We start from the raw sequence: 21,221 nt of genomic DNA, 5'->3' as shown, positions 1-21,221 counted from the left end.
TCATAACATTGTGAGGAGTAAGTCAGCTCATAACAAAGTCCTTAAAGACTGGCCCTAAGAAGTGCCATATAAGCACTTGTTGAGTAAAATAAACAGGACTGAAGAGCTGGGTATTTACACGTGAGAAAGGGAGGCACGAGTCGGAGACAGAATCCTGAATCTTCCCCTCTAAAGAGAACAAGCAGTTATTTCACACCCATAGTTTGGGGCTGTTGATTCTCCTAGAGTTTTTAGAAGGGATCTGGTAATTGTCCTTGTTTTTCTTGCCAAGAGTCAGTCATTTATGTCTGTATTTGTGCAGTTTTTCTATTGTAAAAGAGAACATATCCTGGGAATTCCAATCCAATCACCAAAATTGTATTCTAGAGGATTGGTATAAACTGCACAAACTGGAGTTTAAAGAAGGTTTTTATTAGAAGCAAGGTTTTCATACCAGATCTTGGATGCATTATAAAACTTAAAAACCTGAAGTGATTATTGCCCAGGTATTTCATTTAGAGTGTTTATCGCGTGTAACAGATGCAAATCCTTTGCATAAACAGTATAAAGGGAGAAGTACTTGCTTTTCTAAAGTAAAATTGAAAGCAAGACTAAGACCATTTTTATTAAACCTTCTTAAATACGGGTTGGCTTAGAACAACATTCCTTCATCATATTAGATCACAACATAGTTTCTCCAGCCATAAAAAGTGTTTCTACTTTTAGGTTAAAGCATATGTCCTACATCATTTTACTTTCTGGTCCTCTGTTTCCCTAACTGTAAAATAATAAGGTTGTCTTAGAATCTAAATCCAGGAGGAGCCATGAATTTGGCTGGTACCAAGTAATCTCACGTTGTTTTATTTTATGCATTTAAAATGTTATTCAAAGGAATCCATAGTCTTTGCCAGCTTGTCGAAGGGTTCATGACCTGAAAAAGTTAAGAGCCTCTGCCCTCCATTTGTCAGTCACTAATGCAAAAACTCCTCCATCAAGTGAAATCAAGATATAGACTCCATTGTTTTTATTAGAGACCTTCCTTTATTTGACTTTCCATACTTCCTTTTTCACTTTAAGATATGTTCAAAATCTTAACCTTACCCTCCACTGTGTTTCGGGGGGGGGGGGCTCCTGATCATCACTTAGCTCCTTTTACTAGCTGAATATTTGTCCATGATGGTTCAAACTTCAGGGTAGAACCAAAGATTCCTGACATTGTGGGTACATGGAGCTACACGAAGATTTCTCTTCTCATGCTTCAAAAGTAAGACACAGAGGAGCCCAAACCCAAGGCATGCAATTATTCTCTCATGAGTTCATCTGAGGTGATATTTGAAGAGAAACCCAGCCCTCCTTAAATTAGCCACTGTGACATAGAAAAAGTGTGTGGTTCTTTTCACAATAATTAGAGCTTTTCAAAATCCAAACATTCTTATGTTCATAAATTAATTAACCAACCTCCTCTTCCATCTCATGACTGGTATCTCTTCATGAAAGCAGATGGAAGGAATTTGTCCAACGCCACATGTTAAGTTCAGTAATGAGACCATGACGGTTATCCTTTAACTACCTTTGTATTTACTCATTCAAGCAGAACCTCACCCTGGAGGCTGAGAGACAGGTACCACCAAATCACCTCCCTGAGCTCTCCTACCAAACAGACAGGAGTTCCAGCAAGAAAGCAATGTGGGGGTGACCAACAGGAGGGGGAGGAAGTGGTGGGGATTCGTTCATTCACTCGTGTATGCAACGTGTGTGTATTGCTGGCCCCAGTGCTCAGTGTGGTGATTCAGGGATGGGTGGGCAATTCGGGGACGGGTGAGCGAGGTCCACAACTTGCCCTCATGGAGCCAGTAGTAGGTACAGGCAAGAAGCAAGAACATGAATACCTGTACAATATAGTGTCAGGAGGGGCAAAGTGTTCAAATCGAGGTGGAGGTAAGAGTAGTAAAGAAACAATGGAAGGATAAATGAAGGAACACCTGTGGAAGAAGTCGAATGGTCACAGAAGGCCTTTCTAGGGTGGTGACATTGGGCCATGGCTTGTATGGGGAAAGCAAAGTGAAGATCTTGGAGCAGGGATTTTTAAGCAAGGGTGATGGCAGGTCAGGTGGCATTGAGGGGACACGAGCTTGAAAGTTTAGAGGCACAGTAAGAAAGCCTGTTGAGGCTGTGACACAGAATGCTTGAATTCTGATCAGGCTTTGGCATCTGGCTGCCTGGCCTTGAGTCCCAGCTCCAGTGTGTAGAACTTTGGGCAAGTGAATGCCTCTTTCGAGTTTTCAGTTTCCTTACTAGAAAATGGGGCAATCCTGTCCGCCTCACAGAGTAATTGTGGGGACAAGTGAGGCAATCTGTATAAAACATTCTTAGTTCATTGCCTCATGTGTGGTATGGACTCTATTCAGTTAGTTATTAATGCTAATAAATGTCAGACTTTAGTCTACACATGACATGAATAGTTCTGATAATGCCAACCCCGACCTCAGCAAGCATTTTGCTTAAGCCATGTCAGGACACGCGGGAAGTGCTCCATGGCCCTAAGTTGAATTTTGATGCCGTGGTCTTCCTCACCTCCTTCCCATATACTATTCCAGTTGGGTCAAGACTAAAAAGAATAGATTTGTGCTTTGAAATATAGGCTAATTCCGGATTGCCTACAGTCAAGAGATCTTCCTAGAAAATCGGACAGATTTTACAGAAAGCCCTGAGGCACTGGGGAAGGATGAAAGGTGTCATATAGCCTGAGAAACACTCCAGTGTCCACTCTTCTAAGTTGGTGCAACTGGTTTAGTTGTCCTATGTGTCCTATGTGCACACAAACTCTGCCTTTTTTTTTTTTTTTTTTTTACAAACCGAGATCACAAGTAGGCAGAGAGGCAGGCAGACAGTGAGAGGATGAAGCAGGCTCCCTGCTGAGCAGAGAGTCCGACTCGGGGCTTGATCCCAGGACCCTAGGATCATGACCTGAGCTGAAGGCAGAGGCTTTAACCCACTGAGCTACCCAGGTGCCCCCAAATTCTGCCTTTTTTTATTGCTGTTTCCTCCAGCCCAATCTAGAGCCTGGCCCACAACAGAGGCTCAATGGATATGTTTTGAATGAGTCAAAAAAGTGTTTCTGGGACTCTCTCAGCTTCTTGACTAGTGGTTGATATATCCTGATCCCCTGGTATATATCTGAGTCAGTTTATAGGGAATTAGAGATAAATGTATGGTGTGGAGAACTCCATGTACATTTGACCAAAAGTTGTATCTGAATAAAGCTACTCAATTAAGGACACAAGGCCATCTCTAGTATTTGATGACCTAAAGTTTGTGTATTTTAAATTTCCTAAAATTAAAGCCATTTTAAAAAGTTTATAGTGTTAAACAAGATATCCATTTCCAGATTTCTATTTTATTTCTCCAAATACAAAATCCAACCCTTACTTTGAACACAAAGATTGAGATTAGCAATATCATGGGTTAATTTTTCATACCTTCGTTTAGTAATTAGATGTATTTGAACCTGACTCTTTACAAAAGAAGACTTGAGACCATTACTTCACAGTTTTCCTAAGAGAAATATGTGAAAATCTGAAACTGACATTTGGGGTTTGTTTTTGCTTATTTAATTAATATTAGAGTTTCAGAAATATTTCAGTGGATTATCTCAGGCTTACCAAGCCCATCAAATCCCTCAGATGTAAATGGGCACCCTGTAGTTAATAACAATAATAAAGGATCTTTGCAGGAAAATCATACCATAGCCACAAGTAATCAAACTCTCAAGAACTGCAAACTGGCTAATATTTTAGCTCACTTGCAAGCTAACAAGTTATCCTGTCATAGTTTTATGGATTTTGGAAAACAACAGAAGAGTTCTTGATCAGAGACAGAGACAATTTATTACTCCCCAGAAGAGCAAGGGCCAAAATATCAGCATTGCCCTGTCTTCTTAAGCCCCAGTACCCACAGGGCAACATGAAGGGAACCAGATGACATCTGCACATACACTGGGTCATTTTTTGAGAAGAGGAGCCCCAAGTCTAGGGAACCCAAATCTTTTATAATAGACACTAAGCCACCCTGATTTCCTCTGTGGAAGAAGATACTAATTTACTGGATAGTAAACAAGCCTTTGCTCCAGAGGAGACACTGTCTCTGTCTTCCAAGGCAGTTTGTTCTACAAACATCCTTAGAAAAAGAGCCCAGAAAAAAACAGTCCCTGTTTTTGTTCCTAAGACATGCAGAACTGCAGGAGAGCCATGGAGAATTGTCTCGCAAGTCAAGCATCCTAAAAAGGCCACTCTTCCTGTTTTAAATAAAAAAAACTAGCATTTTTTCAAGGCTCAAAAACTGTAGAATCTAACTTTTTGTTTGGTTTAGTTTTATGAAGTTTAGCCAGCTTTTTGGAGGATGGGTATCAGTAGGAATCAGGAGACTCATCTGCCATAACATTTAAATTTAGATTTTATACCCAAATAACTCTAACTCTTCAAAAAGAAATTGTTTGTGTGATGCTTGCACAGCTAAAGATTTTGACAATTCCCAGGGACGTGAAACAGCAGGTTCTAATTTAGAGGTTTACTTAGCTGCTTTATTCCAAGATATGCTGGGTTTACAACAGAGACGCTTACAGACCAGAAGTACACCCAATGTTTCAAAAAAGATTTTGATATTCTCCATATTTTTTCTTAGAATCTGGGTTTTTAATTTTCAGAATCATCACAGTTGAAGTCACTTTTCGTGATCATCTTTTTTTCCCCCTGCCATTCCTATGGGATAATTACATTCCTTTAGAGAAAAGGCATACTACATAAATTATTATGCTTTAAATATGAGAGTTTCAGTATCAACTGTAGCCATTAAACAATCACATTCATACACTGGTTTGTGTTAAGGATAAATTAAGTGTGTAAGTTTAAGATCTTTCACATTTTTTCTTTTAAATTTTAGGTTTTAGTTATCACCAATATTCCCATCCATATTGTTTCTTTTTTCCAGTTAATGAAGTTAAAGTCAATTTTGATTGATTAAAGAGATGAGTTATTCGGTCCTCTGATGTTAATCATTAAAATAATGTGAAGTAAATAAAAATTAGTGTCTGAATAGTTTTACACTAAGTTTGTATCCAGGCAAAGAAGGGAAAACTTAAAGACATATGTGCCCTTACCTAGTTAAGTCCTCTTTTCCTCTTTTGAGTTAGATGATGGAGCCGGCCAGTACCTAACAGAACCAGTCTAAAAATTGCATTTTTGTATCCTGAGCACAACTCAACACACAGTGAAATGACACCATCAATTCTGTTACCATGGGCAACTGTTCACATAAAACAACAGTGTTGAATTTTCCTCTCAGTCCTGTGCCCTCGAGAATTGTGAATATCAGACAGTAAAGACATTAAAGAAACAGACAGAGGTTTAAAACACTATGGTAATAAACACAAGCATTCCTTTTTAACTTTATTGTTTTCCAGAACACAGTGTTAAGAATTTTTCCAGGGAACATTTCTAACATTAAAAATTGTAATACCTTTCTGATTAAAGTGAAACATCAATCATCAAAAAAGCACAACATAACATACCTGAAGCATGACATTCCAGTTATAGTTTAAATTAGAGAAGGTTAATTTCTTGGAAGACATTTTTTTTTCCATTTTGAATCCAAGTTCAGTGATCTGAAAATCCAGATATTCATGCTCCTGGGGGTTGATTTTGCAGAGTACTGCCTCAAGGATATGTCAAAGAAAATCAGTTTCTTGATTTTTAGGAAAAATCTGTTTCCTACAATTTCTTCTTCCTCGTGTCCTCAGGGATAATTGTTCTTCCACTTAAAGTGGAAGAAAGCATACCTATTATCCATTAGAAAACTTACGGTGATACATGTCCCAAATTATAAAAACCTCAGGAACAATAATCAAAAAGATAATTGGAAATATTAGTGTAGGTGTGGTATTGAAGAATGATTCTAATGACTAGATAATAATCCTTTCAGAGGCCTAGATATTGCCAACAATTTGCTTTCAGCAAAATTAAAGGATGACCTACCCAAGTGATCAGCTGATATATCATTACAAATAACTTTTTTTGTTAATTCAAAGAACTGAATGATTCTTGTATTATAAAATTTCTTCAACTCCCTGTCTTTTTTTATTATTCTTGAGAACAATAAATTTCATCTAAAGAGTAGAAATATATCCTGTTACTCTAGAAGTGACATTCCACCCACACATACATAATAAAGAAAAAACTCCCTGTCCGTTAAGAGAGGTTTCTTTCAATAAATTTCACTTTTCATATCACAGTTAATTCTAAAGATTTATAATATATTTTCATAATTTTGACCCATTTTGTGTTAATTATTGTGTTAATAGTTGAGAAAAATTACCTAAAAGTTTTTACGGAACATTAAAAAAAACTAAAATTTCAGTTTATGGTAATTTTTTTCAGAGCACTTATGATGGAGTGATCAAAAGACTTTTGAGTTTAAAAATGCATTAAAAATGCATAAAAATGCATAAAAATGCAAAAGGGATAGAATACTGAGTTCAAGTGAAAAACAATATAAAATCTACTTTAAATACCTTATTCCTGTATTTTTTAAATGAATGATGACGAATATCAGATAGGTATTGTATTTCAATTCTACCAGAAATATTTAGAAGAGTGAAAAGTGCTCTCTTTTATATGTTAGAGCTTATAATAAAATAGAAATTGCATATTTGCTGTCATTTAAATTTACAGTGAGAAGAAAGTTTGATGTTGACTTATAAATGAGAGAAAGTACTTAGTTTTTCAAATTATTCTAAAGCTACACAGTAAGAAAATTTAAAGACCAACACCAAAAGCTTTTACTTATTCCCAACAGGTACTTGTTCACAAAAGAGTTTCATGATCAATTCTGACATTTTTAAAAATTGAGAGTTATTCCATTGAGTTCAATTTTCCCTAAAATGTTTTCAAAAAATCATTTCAGTTAGTGTTGACTAGAAGTCATTAAGATAGAAAGACTGGGGAAGATTGAGGCTTTATTTTATTGCTTTTCTTGGTTTATTTAAGTAATACAAGACAATATCGTTGAATGAAATATTTACCTTAGAAGGGGCCGGGCATGAGCCCAACTCACAGTAACTGAGAGAAAGGGGAATATGAGAAATAAAAATAAAAACAAATGAAAGCTACCGCATCATAGCTTATGTTGGAGATGGTGGCCCATGGTAGAGTGTCTTTTATTAAAGAGCATCCCTTTGCCACTTAGAGAACTCAATGAAGCCAGGATTTAAACATCTGTTTGGAAGGAAATGGGCATATGTCTCTTTCATATTCACATTTAAAGGATCTCTTGGCAGACAGAGAGTTGGGTGTGCCGTGTACCGCTTGCCTAGGCAATAAAAGCCATGGGATTTGGCTTCACTTTGGCAAAGTATGGGAACACCGACTCCTCCTCAAATCAAGTTGTTGAAAATTCTGCCTCCAGAGTTGCTAGGAATTCCCTGGCAAGAGTTTAAGACCTCCGTGAATCTTTCATACTTGGAGCTAGCATGCCAGGAGGTTGAGGAAGACTCAAACCAAGGCAAGACAAGGGCTTAAGTGACAGCCTCAGTGGCTTATACGGAGGGGCCGAGGACGAACGTGGCATGTTACCTACCTGTTGACAGGTGAGGTCTTCTGCATGGATTGCCCCTACTAAAGCAAAGCCATGCCCTCCACAGCACATGGAGACACCTCAACATATTTGTCCTTCACATCTTTTCGTGATGCTCTATGTGTCTATAAGCGCTGTCTGCAGATTTCATCTGGATCAGGCAAGTTCTGACGGGCAGCCCTAGTGATTTAATACCATATGAAGGAAAGTGCCAATACCTGTGGGCAACTTGTGTCCTGGCAAGTCCAAAATTTCCTCTATCCTTGCAGCACAGGGGAGGCCTTAAAGACATGTGCAGACTCTGACATTTGCAGAGGCGCATGCTGTTGAGCTCATCCTGGAGTGCCAAGGTCAAAGGTGGAAGGATGGAGGTGAAGGGGGATTGTTCCAGGGCCAGCTACACAGTTGTGGTGGCCCTCCCTGGAGAAGAGGTCACTGGGTCTCTGAATACTCCATGGATTCCTTACAAACAAATAGCACAAGCATCCCCTGTGGGTCTGTCATCAGGGCAGCAGAGAACGAGGACACCCAGAGAGAGCCACCACTTCTTCACCGTGGCTGTGGAGATAGGTTGATTTTCTCTGGGGGAGAAATGAGACCATCTCATTGGAAAAACCAGCAGTAATTTTCAGAAGTTTTCCACTTGTCCCTGCAAATGTCAACATATGAAATCTCCATGTGACGGTTTCCATCTCTGTGCTCTTGACTTATGAGTTGGAAGAGAGCTGCTGCATTTTTTCTACATTGGACATTCCCAGCACCTTTCTAGGGACCATGGACGCCTGTCAGATTCTGGCATCATCTTGCTCCTAAGACGGCCCTGGGAAGACTCCTTTCAGTCAGTTTTATCTTGTTGCAGGGGCCATTTCAGAACTTTATTTCACTTTCTGGATTTGACGATCTGTGATTTGGGGCTGCTGAAATCATCGTTAAAATAATATTCTCCTTATTTTTGACTTGATGGACTCCTTTTTGAGAGCTTGGACCATCCCTGTCAAAACCCTTGTCAACTGCTACAACACCCAGTTTGTCAATATTAGATAAACCAAAACATCAATTCTTGAATTCTTTCTATTAGATCAAGAAACAAGTAGAAGCTTTCAGCAACGATATATTATTTTTAGAAACGTCAGGTGAAGGTTTGCCTGAAATGTCTCATCAAAGGAGGGGAGTCTCTCTTTCAACGTTCAGCTCGTGGCTCACTGGCTGGTTCAGGTGCCAAGTTGAATGCATGCCTAGGACGGGCTTTGAGTGTAGACTGTGGGTCCTTTTAGGCAAGCCTTTGACGGTTCAGACTGAGTGCTTGTAACTCAAGATTTGTGATACAGTCCCATCTTCTTGTGGGTGAGCTCCACCACCTTCTGTGATGGCAAGATCAGTGTATTTTCATCTGATGCCAACATGGGTCTCATGACCCCAGCAATGATTTTCCAAGATCCCACCAAGTAATTCCAAAAGGTGGTCACGGTGAAAGGTGGGGAAGGGAGGAATGGGTTTTGGAGCTAATGAAGTGGGAATGGAAGTAGGTTAAGAAAACCTCTGTGAACTCATCTAGAAAAGAAAGAGTGACACTTCCCCCACCTCCTCCTCATGGCTGCTAGAGCAAAAGGTGATGAGGGATTCCCCACAACACTGTGACAGATACCAATGGCAGACAGCGGCACAGGGCACTGGTCAGTGACATAGACTATTTAACTTCAAAAGCATTGGATTTACATAATTTTATCTTGCGTTTGTCCGATAGCAGGTCATTACAAAGGCTTCAACAGACCTATATGGCTGTCATTCTACTCAGACAGAGCCAGATCCCCTGTTTCACAAAACTCAAAGACAAGTTTACCTGAGCACTGCATGGGTCTCATTAAGAGCAAAGTGATCCTACCAAGGATGTAATCTGCAAGAACCTAGTATGGTTTGGGTGGTAGGAAGTGGAGTGGAGGGATACAGAATTTTCATTTTGAATTCCCTATCAATTAGAATAGTAATAAACATGTTCCTTTTGTTACAATTATCTTCTGTGCCCTAATGATAACCCTATGGTGGATTCACTTGGAAAAAGATAATCTAGAAAAAATGTTTATTCAGCTCTCTGCTATAATTCAATTTATTTTTCTTACTTTAAAAGAGCAAATTTAGTATGAGCAGATGTTTTCTGTCCGGAGCCTGGTCTTGTCAGGGGAGATGAGTTGTTAAATTTGAGGCACATCTGATGGCCCCATACCCACAAAGGCTACATGAGTGGTGGCTGGCATTGGGGAGGCCCTCCCCCACCGCCTCCGGTGGGCTAGGATGCTGCAGCTGGTCTGTATTTAACTGCTGGCTTTCCAGCACAAGGTGACTTCACCAGCAGTGAACCAGGGCTGGGGCAGTTCCTACGTCCTTTCTTTCTGCAGAACCAAATGCTTATGTTCTGCATTTACTTATTCATTAACAAATATTTATTGAGCTACCACCAAGAGAGCACCATGATTAAAAAGCATGAGTTTAATGGACTGAGTGCCAGGACTCAATGCCTCCTCAGCCACTTCCGAGCTCCGTTGACCTTGGCAAATGATTAACTCTTGAAGCCTGAGTTTCTTCTCCTCTAAAGAGAGATAGTAATAGTTCCTGACTTGTAAGATTTGGGGAGGATCACTGGAGGTAAGGTTCATAAAACACTCTACCCCTTGTAAGAATGTGTAGCTATTTTATTAGGGTGCGTTGGGCTTGATGGGCTGGAAGCAGAAGACAAGTGAGTTCGGATCCCATTGGGCAAGTCCTGTAATGTTCCCTGTCACTCTTGGATAATGAGAAGTGCTCTGATCAGTTTTGGTGCCAACAAGTCTCCTTTCAGAAATTCAAACATTCCATCAAGTATCATAATCGAGTTTTGGAGCTCTGTTTAATTCAGAGCTACAGTCCACTCAGCTTGACCCCCATCAGGAAGACCGAGTGAGAGAAGAGAGAGCAGTGGGCCTCCTTCCCCCTGCCATCCTGGCTCCATCTCCTACCCACTCATTAACTGTGATGTTGGACTTCTCCATGGGAAGGGTGGGGACACACAGCAGGGGGAGCCATGGTCTGGTGTGGGCTCTTAGCCAGGCAGAGGTCCAATGCTGCCTCTCTCGCTGCTCGCCAGCGGGTGACCCAGCCACCACCCTCACCACTTGCATTCTCAGACCCGTGTCCCGCACCCTTCCTTCCAGGATTATTGTCAGGCTCTGTCAGTGTTCCTCCCGAATCCTCTCACTGGGCTGGAGACGAGAAGGAAGCACATTCCCTCTCCCCTCCTGCCAAGGAAGGACCCAGCCCGGCTCTCCAGCCACAAACCATGAAGGCCTGGGGCAGAGGGCAGAGGGCAGAGGGCTGGCCCTCAGTTTCAACGGGTTTTTGATCATTTTGCTGCCCCACACCCACTCTTCCCTTTCTTCTAGTGCCCTGGCTGCTCCTGAGCGAGATTTTTCCCGGTGGAATTAGAGGACGAGCCATGGCTTTAACTTCTAGCATGAACTGGGGCATCAATCTTCTCATCTCTCTGACATTTTTGACTCTGACCGGTAAGGACTTGTTGTTTTCCTCTAACACCTTTTGCGCTCCTAGGACAAAGATGAGGGAAGCAGACTCACCTAAAGATCATTTTACTGTGGACGAATTCAGAACATTCCAAAGTAAAAGAAGGTACCTGATGCACCGACCACCCAGTTTAAAGTTATGACTCTTAATTCATTTTTAACCGCACCTGTTCTTTCCCCAAATTATTTTGAGTCACATCTTGAATATGATGTCATCCCAAACATGATTTTGTCTATAAAATTTCCACATGGACGTCTGAAAGATAAGACATTTAAAAACTCTACCTGTCATATCATGATCAAGACCCAAAATATTAATAGTCATCCCTTGGTATCAAATATTCAATCTGTCTTCCCATTCTTCCAATTGTCTGATAATTATTTTTTTATACTTTGCTTGAATCACGATCCAAAATGTAACTTAAAATTGATTGTTTCTTATAATTTGTAGGTTTCGTCTTCATTTCTCCCTCTTCTTCCCCATCTTTATGTTTTTAATGAAGAAACAGAGTTATCTGTATCATAGAGTTTTTCCCATCCTGGGTTTTGCTGATTATAATCCTATCACATGACCTTCTGTCCCTTGTGTTTCCAGTGAACTACTATCTAGATCTAGCGGCTTGAACAGATTAAGACTTTCTCACTTGCTTATTTGTAAACTCCTTCACAGATGATGGCATGCATCCTGCCATAGGGACACAACCTCTCTGTCTCCCACTTTGTCATATAGGCTTCCGTGAGGATCATCGCCCAGATCCGTTAATTTTATTCCATCATTCCTTTTAAATTTTGATCATAGCTACTTCTCTAAGGAGAAGTTCTTCTCTTTAGTTATTTGCCTGACCTTGAAGTGTGAATCAAAGAAAAAAGGCAAGAAAATTGCTTGAAACTTTCTCTTTATTTTCTAGTTTTCCAAATAATGAGGTAGTTCCCCAGCAGCCTCCAAAATTGACTGATGAGCTCTTTCCTTCATAATGCATATGATATGAATATTAAATAATACATATAATGTATAAATTTGGAAAAGTGGATATATACTCAAAAAGGTATAGTACTTCTGAATCTTATCAACCACTCTTTTTTTTTTAGTACACCTACTTTGGGAAATAAACTTTCAGAGTTATTAATTAAGTATGGTTTGGGTTCTTACATAAAATTTCAAATGTTTATGTCCCACATTTTTAGAAATAGACCCAGATTAAAGGAAATGAAGGAATTGGTTATTAGCACCAACCACACCGATCTTACTGAGATCACATGCATAGACCTGTGCCTTTTACCTTTTCTCTCTCTCTCTCTCTCTCTCTCTCTCACACACACACACACACACCTTTATTTGCTCTTTGACATGGAAAAAGAGAAATATAAGAGAAAAAAATGGAGGGAGCACAGCATAATGTATAAACCTGACAAATCACTATGCTGTACACACCTGAAGCCAACGCAACATCGTGTGTCAACTATGCTTAAAAATTTTTTTTAATTAAAAAAATAGAAGAAAGAATGGAAATGATCAGGGGTGGAAAAAGAGGACACAAATCCCCGGGAAGGATAGCTAACCTACAGGAGCGTTAATGCACATTGAGAAGCACTTCTGCATTTAGAGCAAATTTTCGGAAAACACGTTCGCTTAAAAATCCTGGAATGAACCTGTAGATGACATTTCACTAGACTAAGCTTGAAATTCGGTACAGGTTTCTCTCACTGTCTGAAACTAGAGCGTCTCTAGGAAACTTTTCAGAGGCCAAGAGGCTGTGATGCAGAGGAGCAACTACCACTTCCGGAGAGCGAAAATCCTCTTGGGATTTCTCTCAGTTAGCAAAAACAGATACTAATGTGGATCTTTGAGAAAAGCAGAGCGGCAGCAGAGCGGCGTAACGCAAACTTGCCGAGAGCAGGGAAACCTGTACTTACTTTCAAAAAAATCAATTATCCAAGTAGAAGACATAAGGCTTCTGCTTGGCAGCAAGCCCTTGGACACCAGCCTTTTCAGCTCTGAGTAAACTATCCTAAGAAGATTGCTTAGAAATTTTCAGAGTGTTGCCGTGTGTCCACCATGGGGGGCGGGGGTGCACCTGAATGGGTGTGGGACCTGTGGTCTGTGCGGGCGGTTGCAAGGGTTCAGGGTGTTTGGCTGGGGCGAGAAGGGGCTCAGGGAAGGGAGGGGGGCAGGCAGGTATCTGCATGGCTGTGGGCTGTCCTGCCGTCATGAAGAAGGGATGGAGAGCAGACCCAAGTGCAAAGCAGAACCTCTGAGCTAAAGGTCCTGAAGGAGAGACTTGGGCTTCTGAATCAGGGAGGAGGACCTTTGTAAGAGGCGGGGCCAGCCCACCATACAGTGAGAATTTCCAAAGGGGTAAGCTCCTTGTTACCGAAAGTACTCAAATGGAACAGAGGGCAGGTTTGATTAGGTGAACTTTTGTTTTGTTTGGGTTTTTTCTCTGTCTGTATCCTGGTTTCGCGTTCCAGAGAGGAAAAGAGGACCCTTTCTACAAGCACTTTATTAAGCACTCACTGGGGCAAAAACCTGTGCCCGCAGCAAGAGAAACACAGAGGGACGGGGCTTTCATTAAAACCACCCTAAGAGCTGTCCTGCAGTCCCTTCTTCCCGCTTTGCCTCACCTCAGCACAACTGACGGACAGGTGGCTAATATGCTTCGGTATTTCCAGGCTGTATCTGCCGTGCCGCCTCACTACAGACCTGCTCCCTCAGTTCTCCTGGCCTCCAGGGGGGATCGGTGGGTGCAGCTGTGAAGGGCTGTTTGCCCTGTTTCTGGCTGTGGTCAGTCAGAGCCTGTGTTTGTAAAGACCCGGCTTCTTCCCCGCTGCTCCCCCAGGCTGGGCTTCCCGCTCCTGAGCCCCCGGGGTGGGGCACGATGCACATGGCAGGCTCCTGGTGCATGGGGGCGGGGGGTTACTTCTCGCCACTTCATGTGACTTGACCCGGGTCAGGAACCGCCAAGGGACTGTACCTGTGGCTAGCAGCCGTCAGAGGCCACTCTAGGCTGTCAGGCCAGATAGGACAGCACCTGAGGGTGTGACTGCTTGCAGATGACTCTCAGCAAGTGAGTGCCTTTCCTTAGAACTGTTCACACTTCTTCCTCTGAATCCGGGAGGAGGCATTAAAATACAGTGCCAGCTACTAAGAGGAAATACTGCCAACATGAAATGATTTATTTGAATAATAAGGGTAAAGAAGGTGAACTCATTTCAAGAAAAGTGCATCTGTATCAGTGTCTTTAAAAATGTCCACCGCATAGAAACCCAATTGCCACAGTCGTTTCTCCCAAGAGAGGGACATGTGAGGGTAAGGAGCCAGAGGAGGTATTTGACCTTCTGCTTTCGATGTTTCTGTGTCATTTGAGGTTATTTTTATTTTTATTTAATTTAATTTAATTTAATTTAATTTGTTTGCCATGAGCAAGCATAATACCATTTCGAAAAAGAAAGGCATGCTCACAAAGATGGCGTTGGGTTTAAATTGTGATATTCACAAGGCTGTAAGAGAGAAAGCTGGGGTAGTCTGTAAAAAAGGAAACTTACAGAGATTGGCTATATTTTCAACTTGTGGTTGCTACTTCCCAGGATACTACCAGCATGTTTGAAAATACACATGTTTTTATTTATACCCAAAGAAGCGGCTTGTCCACAAAATGGGGTCAAAGCAAGGCAAAGCACATTTTTAATCAGTCTCTCTTGTCCCTTGTAGATCTCATTGGCTTGCCGTGGGTTTGCTTTACATATGCAATCATGAGCCTCGTATGCCTGGCTTTTGTCGTTGTGTTTATACCCGAGACAAAGGGACGCTCTTTGGAACAAATATCAGTGGAGCTGGCAAAAGCGTAAGTATTACGTTCATGCTCTCTGAACAACGCTCCAGTAAAAAAAAAAAAAAAAAAAAAAAAGAAGCTTTTATATACAACCAAATGATGATCCAACATCTCAAATTATTTCAGGATATTCCCTTTGGCCTGAAACCATATCTTAAAGCACAATTTCAGGGTTTTTGTTTTTTTTTTAAGATTTTATTTATTTACTTAACAGAGATCACAAGGAGGCAGGAAGGCAGGCAGAGAGAGAGAGAGAGAGAGAGGAGGAAACAGGCTCCCTGCTGAGCAAAGAGCCCGATGCGGGGCTCGATCCCAGGACCCTGAGATCATGACCTGAGCCGAAGGCAGAGGCTTTAACCAACTGAGCCACCCAGGTGCCCCCACAATTTCAGTGTTTGTGCCATGTGATGAATCTGGGTGACTAAGCTAAGGAATTAGAATAACCAGTGCTTTCTAGCAGGTGAACCTTTCGAAGTTCTTTTCAGTAATGCCCGAAGAACCTCTTCTCATCTCCCTAGGTCCCCCACGAAGGAGGGGATTTTTTTGTTTGGGGTTTCAGGTAAATCTTGGAATGTCATGCCCCCCCAGGCCCCTGCACCTCATGCTAGAACCATGGGCCTCCTTCCACTCTCAAACGTGTAGGTCATCTTGAAGCCCTAACCACCTGTGAAGGCTGAGATGACCAGGAACTCCCTCGGATTCAAATGACTGCATTTATTCCAAATACGGCACAATCAAGATGAATTTCAGAAAGCTGAAGAGTTTCTCCTGCGGATGACAGCTGGAAGATGGTTAATACCTCTCACAGAGAGAGATTGTTTAAGCAGCTTAATTTAGACGTGGGCTGTAGAAAACTCTCTCCTTTTGAGTAACAGAACTCAGATCTCTAAGTGTTGAACTGCAGGGAAGGAGGGGATGCTCAGGGGCCTGGAATGAAGTGGAACTTGTTCTTCTTCCTAGCAATAAATCATTACACTCGACAACGTAGGGATACTTGTTCTTGGGTTTTAATGGGAGGGTGCTATTTATTTACAGTTTGGGAATTTCTTCTAAAAACACTCTCAGTGGGCCCGACAGAAATGATTACTACGGGAATCTGATGGAAGAATGAACCTGCGAGGTGTTTTCATGGTCACTCTACGTGGACATATTTATTCAGAGTAGGATTTGGAAAACTTCTGCTTTGTATTTTATGCACTTAGATGTGGTTTGCATTTTTTTAAATATTTCACTTTAGCAGGCAGAAAGACCTCTCTTAATTCAAGCTGTGAGTTAAATATCAAATTGTAGAGTTAATTTTTAATATAGATAAAGCCCTGTTTCTTAAAAAATACAATGAAAATGAAAGTTATTCATTTACAGGGATATCTAATTGTCAGAAGGCTGGCTAGACCCTTGGCCTAATCAGCACATTGCCTGGCTCTATGCAAGTTGAAGCCAACTGAGTTTCTTGGGGAGCACAGAATCTGAACAAGACTATGAATTACTGATACACGATTCAAATAACTGAGAACCTCAGTTCTTATGCATCCATTTGGGGACTTGATTTAGATTCTAGGCCTTTTCCAGGACTAAGACGCCAGGACACTGAAAACTTCCAAATCTACTGGCCAGTCTTCATTTCTCATTCTGTTCTGTGTTTCCCATCAGTTGTCTGTTGAAGTGTAGCACACCATCCCCACATGTCATGACTTAAAATATTCTACTCCCATTTCCCAGGATGCTTTGGTTTGCCTGGGCAGTGCTCCTGTTCATTTTCCTCCTGGGTGCCCTCACGGGTCGATGTGGCAAGAGGGCCAATCAGTCTGGATGGTGTAAGGAGCCTCACCAACGTGGATGAGAGTGGGTGCTGACTCGCTGGAGTGATTCTGTTGTCCTCCACAGGGTCTCACCCCCCAGAAGGCTGATATGGCTTCCTCACATGGCAGATTCTGGGCAACGTTCCAAGGCGGTGGAAGCAGGAGCTGTAAGGCCTGTGAAGTGTACATTCTAGAAGTCACACTGCAGTACTCCAATTATTTTCCAACACCCTACAAGTCCTGACACCCGCCCAGAATGAAGGAGTGTAGAAATTGACCTAAGGTTTTGATGGGATAAAGGAAACAGAATTTTTTTTAAACTACATTAATTTACCACCCATACTCTTTCTTGAAATTCTCTTTTTGCTCCTGTGAAACAATTTTTTTTTTCCAGGAATTTACCTCACACACACTTAACTCTTTATCTCTCCTTCTATTACGACATTCTGTATATCATTAACGATTTAACCCGACATCCTTATGCCTTAAAATACAACGCAAATCCTCGTCGTTGAAGTCCTGCATAAACTTAGCCCTGGAGCATATTTATTTCTCCTGGATTTTTAATATTTTCTCCTTCCATTTTCTTCTCTACTGCCTTAGCTAAGACCCCTGTCGGTTTCACCTCCTTAACGAAGTTGTAACATATTGGTTTCCAGGAATGGTTTCTGCTCATTATCCTTCCTACGAAACCTCTCTCTGCAGTGCCTAGTGTAATACTGATTCCTAGCAGAAGATCACAAAGTATCCACTGACCAATTTGATAACTTGTAAACAAGGCCAGTGCTAAATTCCTTATGGGGGGGTTGGAATTCCATCATGGATAAAGGTGTAAAAGCACAACACATGTTGATCCGGTCTCAGGATATGAGTTAATCTACAGTCTAATACAGCCTGTGCAACGGGAGGAGGAAGAGGCATGTGGGCAGATTAAGTGAGACAGTCTGGTTTTTCCACACCTCTCCCTTCCCCTCCTCTTCAGATATTGTTTAACCAACTCTTTTATGATCATCTGTTAGGCACCCGACACTGTACTAGGAAAGAACTGAGGATATAGGAGATGAGGAGTCCCCAGCTTCTTCCCTCGAGGAGGCAGGCAAGAAAATACAGAGTATCACAAATATTTCCCATTGCTGGCAAGCACGAAGGAAAATCACATATATTAGAGGATGTCATTTATAACGTCTTCCTGAGAGAGAGAATACCGAAGCAGAATCCTGAAGGAGTGATCTGGGCAAAGAGGAGTATGTGGGAGTCAGAGGAGAATCACACTCAGAGGCCAGTGTGCTCACTGGTGGGGTCTGAAGAGGACAAGTTCTGGGTTGGGGATCGAGAGATGAGTCCAGAGCACAGGGCAGAGAGCAGTCAGGAAGGGTCTCATCTGTCTTGGTAAAGAGTTTGAATTTTATGCTGAAGGCAGTGGGGTTATATTTAAAACAACAGGGCAGGGGATAAAAGTTACCTGATTTTTTACGGAGGACTCTGGCAAAATAGAGAGATTGGAAAGGGGGGCTGCTGAGTGAGGGAGACCAATAGGAGTCTTGTGAAGAAATGGGGTAGAAAATTACGGGGCTGGATGACGTGCACAGATGAAATTAGATGACTTGGAGCTGGATTGGAAAAGACAGTTGAGGGAAAAGAGAAAATCAGGATCTTTCTCAAGAATAGAGAACTAACCCCATATACAATGGGTACATCCACCAAAGTAAGATGAGAAGGAGGAAGAGCAGGCTTGGGAGGCTGGAGTCTGGCAGGGGCTCCCGTACCACACTGAGTTCAGTTTGTGCGTACTGTCTGTGGGTTCTTATAGGACACACAAGGGGAAGGAAGAAAAGACCAGTGTGCATTGGAAGCTGGTCCTGGACATATCAGTGTGTAGAAAGAAGTGCGTATGAAATCCGGGGCAGACCCACATTTTGTGCAGCCTAAGCTTTTCAGGGCCTTGTTGAAGGAAAAAAAAAAATACAAATTATGAATGCAAAATTAGGTGTGACTGTGTGTGTTTTAGAAGAGGCTGTGAAGTGAGGGGCCCTGGGGTTGAAGTGTCATTGGCCTTATGGTAGGTCCATCTTGAGCATATGCACTTTTTAACTACCTGTTTATTAGCTGGGGGAGTGAAATTTCTTTAAAAATAAAGGTCTGCTAAAATTCTTGTGAACAACACTAATTGCAAAGTTGAGCTGGAGAGAAAGCAATTATGAATGAGCTGAACAAAACGAAGGACCTACTTACTCTATTATCACTCCCTATTGCATTCTTTTAAAAAAAAAAGTCTAACTCGAAACTGGAATGAATAAATAATTTGGAATTAAGGTTAAGAAACTTTCAGGTCTATTTTTCATATGGTGCTGTTGGAATGTATCAAATTGCCAACCAAATAAAAATATGAGGACAAAACTTGAGAAAAGCCAATCTTTCTATCTAGTAGACCCCCAGAATAAGACATTCCTTAGCAACCTATCATTTGGCTACCTAAAAATGCAGCAAAACTTATTCAGAAATGGGGTGGGGAAGGACTCTGTCTAAATTAGTAAAACTCTGAGTTATGAAATGTTTTTGAAAGAATCACATTTCTGTGACTTTTGAGTCATGCGGTTACTCAAATCTAAATCCAAACCTTCAGTGATAAATTGCAAAGTAAGGGAAATCCGAAAGCCAAAATCCTGGTCACCCTAGATGTACCACACGGGTGCTGGGTGTTGAAGAATAAGAGTAGATACGAGGTCTGATACAGAGAATTATAAAGGGTGGGGGTAGCAGAGTAATCCTGCAGGTGAAATTCCCAGTGGCAGTGAAGGCATCTACCAGGGTGTGAGTTGTGGAGCAGAGAGGAAACCGTTGCTCTCAGAAACCTTGGCTGACTCCTATTTCTGTAGTACTATAGAATACATTTTTTTAAGATTTTTTTTTTATTTGAGAGAGAGAGAAAGCATAAGTAGGCGGAGGGGCAGGGAGAGAAGGAGAAGCAGGCTCCCTGCTGAGGCTTGATCCCAGAACCCTGAGATCATAACCTGAGCCAAAGGCAGACGCTTAACCGACTGAGCCACCCAGGTGCCCAGCAAATTTTTCTTTTAACTTGGAAATGTAAGTAGCCTGGATTTTGTCAGCTGTCTAAAGTACGTATGGCGTATGTATGTTAAACCCGGTTCCCAGCCGGAAAATGTCAGAGACAAAAATAAAAGGAAGATAAAATCCGTGATGGTATTGAGAAGTTATGCAATCAGCTCAGTGCACTCAGAGGGCGGGAAGCCCAGGGAGCTCGCTGGCAGGCGGGAGCTGAAGTGAGCTCAGAGACTGTGCTAAGGGAGTCTTCACAAATTTAGGAGTTAATAAAGAAAATGAGTCCAATTTTGTCACCAGGGAAAGAGAGGGTCCTGACATGTATAGCCCAACGACTCCCTAAGAAGGAAGAAAGGAAATGATTTCTAATGTGAAAATAACTTCAAAGGTGATATTACAGTGTTGCTTAACATTTTCCTTTCTCATTCCATATTTTTATGGGGCGTCTGGGTGGCTCAGTGCATTAAGCCTCTGCCTTCATCTCTGGTCATGATCTCGGGGTCCTGGGATCAAGCCCCAAATCAGGCTCTCTGCTCAGCGGGGAGCCTGCTTCCCCTCCTCTCTCTTTGCCTGCCTCTCTGCCTACTTGTGATCTCTGTCAAATAAATAAAATCTTAAAAAAAATTTTTTTTTCCTTTCTCCTATTTGGCGTTCAGTTCTTTTACTTCCATTTCTGCAAGGCTGAGAAAACAAATATTCTTCCAAGGTTATTAGGTTTCTTATAAAATAAACAGTGACTCAGCTGAGAGGTCAGAAAAGATTTCAGCAATAATGTAATTTGAAAGGATTTTATTCTGAACTTCTGCCCTGCCAGCGACCAACTCAAGATGGGGTGTTGGCTGTATTTGCTATTTCAGCTGTGACTTTTATGCTTTTCCTTAGTTTAAGTGGAAACAGAGAGAAAATGAACAAGTTGACGTTTTGGAAATATTTTCATTCTGAGACTTGTTATTTTTCCCTTCTAGCAATTTATTGTATGTGGTCATTCCTTCCTTCCTTCATCCAAACTCACTTGTTCGAGAAATATTTACTGAGCATCTAATATGTGCCAGGCACTCACTGTTCAAGGTGCCACAGCACAGTACTCAGCAAGTAAAAATGCCTTGAGAATTAAAACATGTTGATAAGAGAGGGAATGGGTGCGGGGCTACTTTTGATCCGGTGATCGGAGAAGGTTATTCTGAGAGGTAACACTTAGGATAAAATCTGGGTGATAATGAGGAGTCGACAAAGAAAGGGCAAAGGAGAACTGGAGCAGAGAAAACAGCTAGCACAAAGGCTAATCCGAACACACTTGACCTGTTCCAGGGACAGCAAGAAGGCCACGAGGTTGGAATCTGTGAGATTCAGTTAGAAAGTCAGTGGAGGCCTGCAGG

The 21,221-nt window shown here is 41.6% G+C and overlaps 1 protein-coding gene across 8 annotated transcripts in view; it reads left to right on the top strand.

The window, feature by feature from the left end:
* SLC2A12 (solute carrier family 2 member 12) overlaps positions 1-21,221 on the top strand; it is a 53,739-nt gene that overhangs the window by 27,266 nt on the left and 5,252 nt on the right. For 4 of the 8 annotated variants that reach the window (XM_032844801.1, XM_032844800.1, XM_032844802.1 and 1 more), the window contains exons 3-4: positions 11,019-11,141; positions 14,866-14,998. In XM_032844801.1, the coding sequence (XP_032700692.1) occupies positions 11,019-11,141; positions 14,866-14,998 (256 nt within the window). Of the gene's footprint in view, positions 1-11,018; positions 11,142-14,865; positions 14,999-15,446; positions 15,466-15,628; positions 16,731-21,221 lie in introns of those variants that run through there. The other 4 variants (XM_032844808.1, XM_032844807.1, XM_032844805.1 and 1 more) reach the window with 3 other exon arrangements.

The sequence above is a fragment of the Lontra canadensis genome, unplaced genomic scaffold (genome assembly GCF_010015895.1).
Source record: "Lontra canadensis isolate GAN:19392208 unplaced genomic scaffold, GSC_riverotter_1.0 scaffold156, whole genome shotgun sequence".
In the NCBI taxonomy this organism is placed as follows: Eukaryota; Metazoa; Chordata; class Mammalia; order Carnivora; family Mustelidae; genus Lontra; species Lontra canadensis.
Note: the sequence above shows the minus strand (reverse complement) of the source record. Positions and strands in the feature narration are given on the sequence as shown.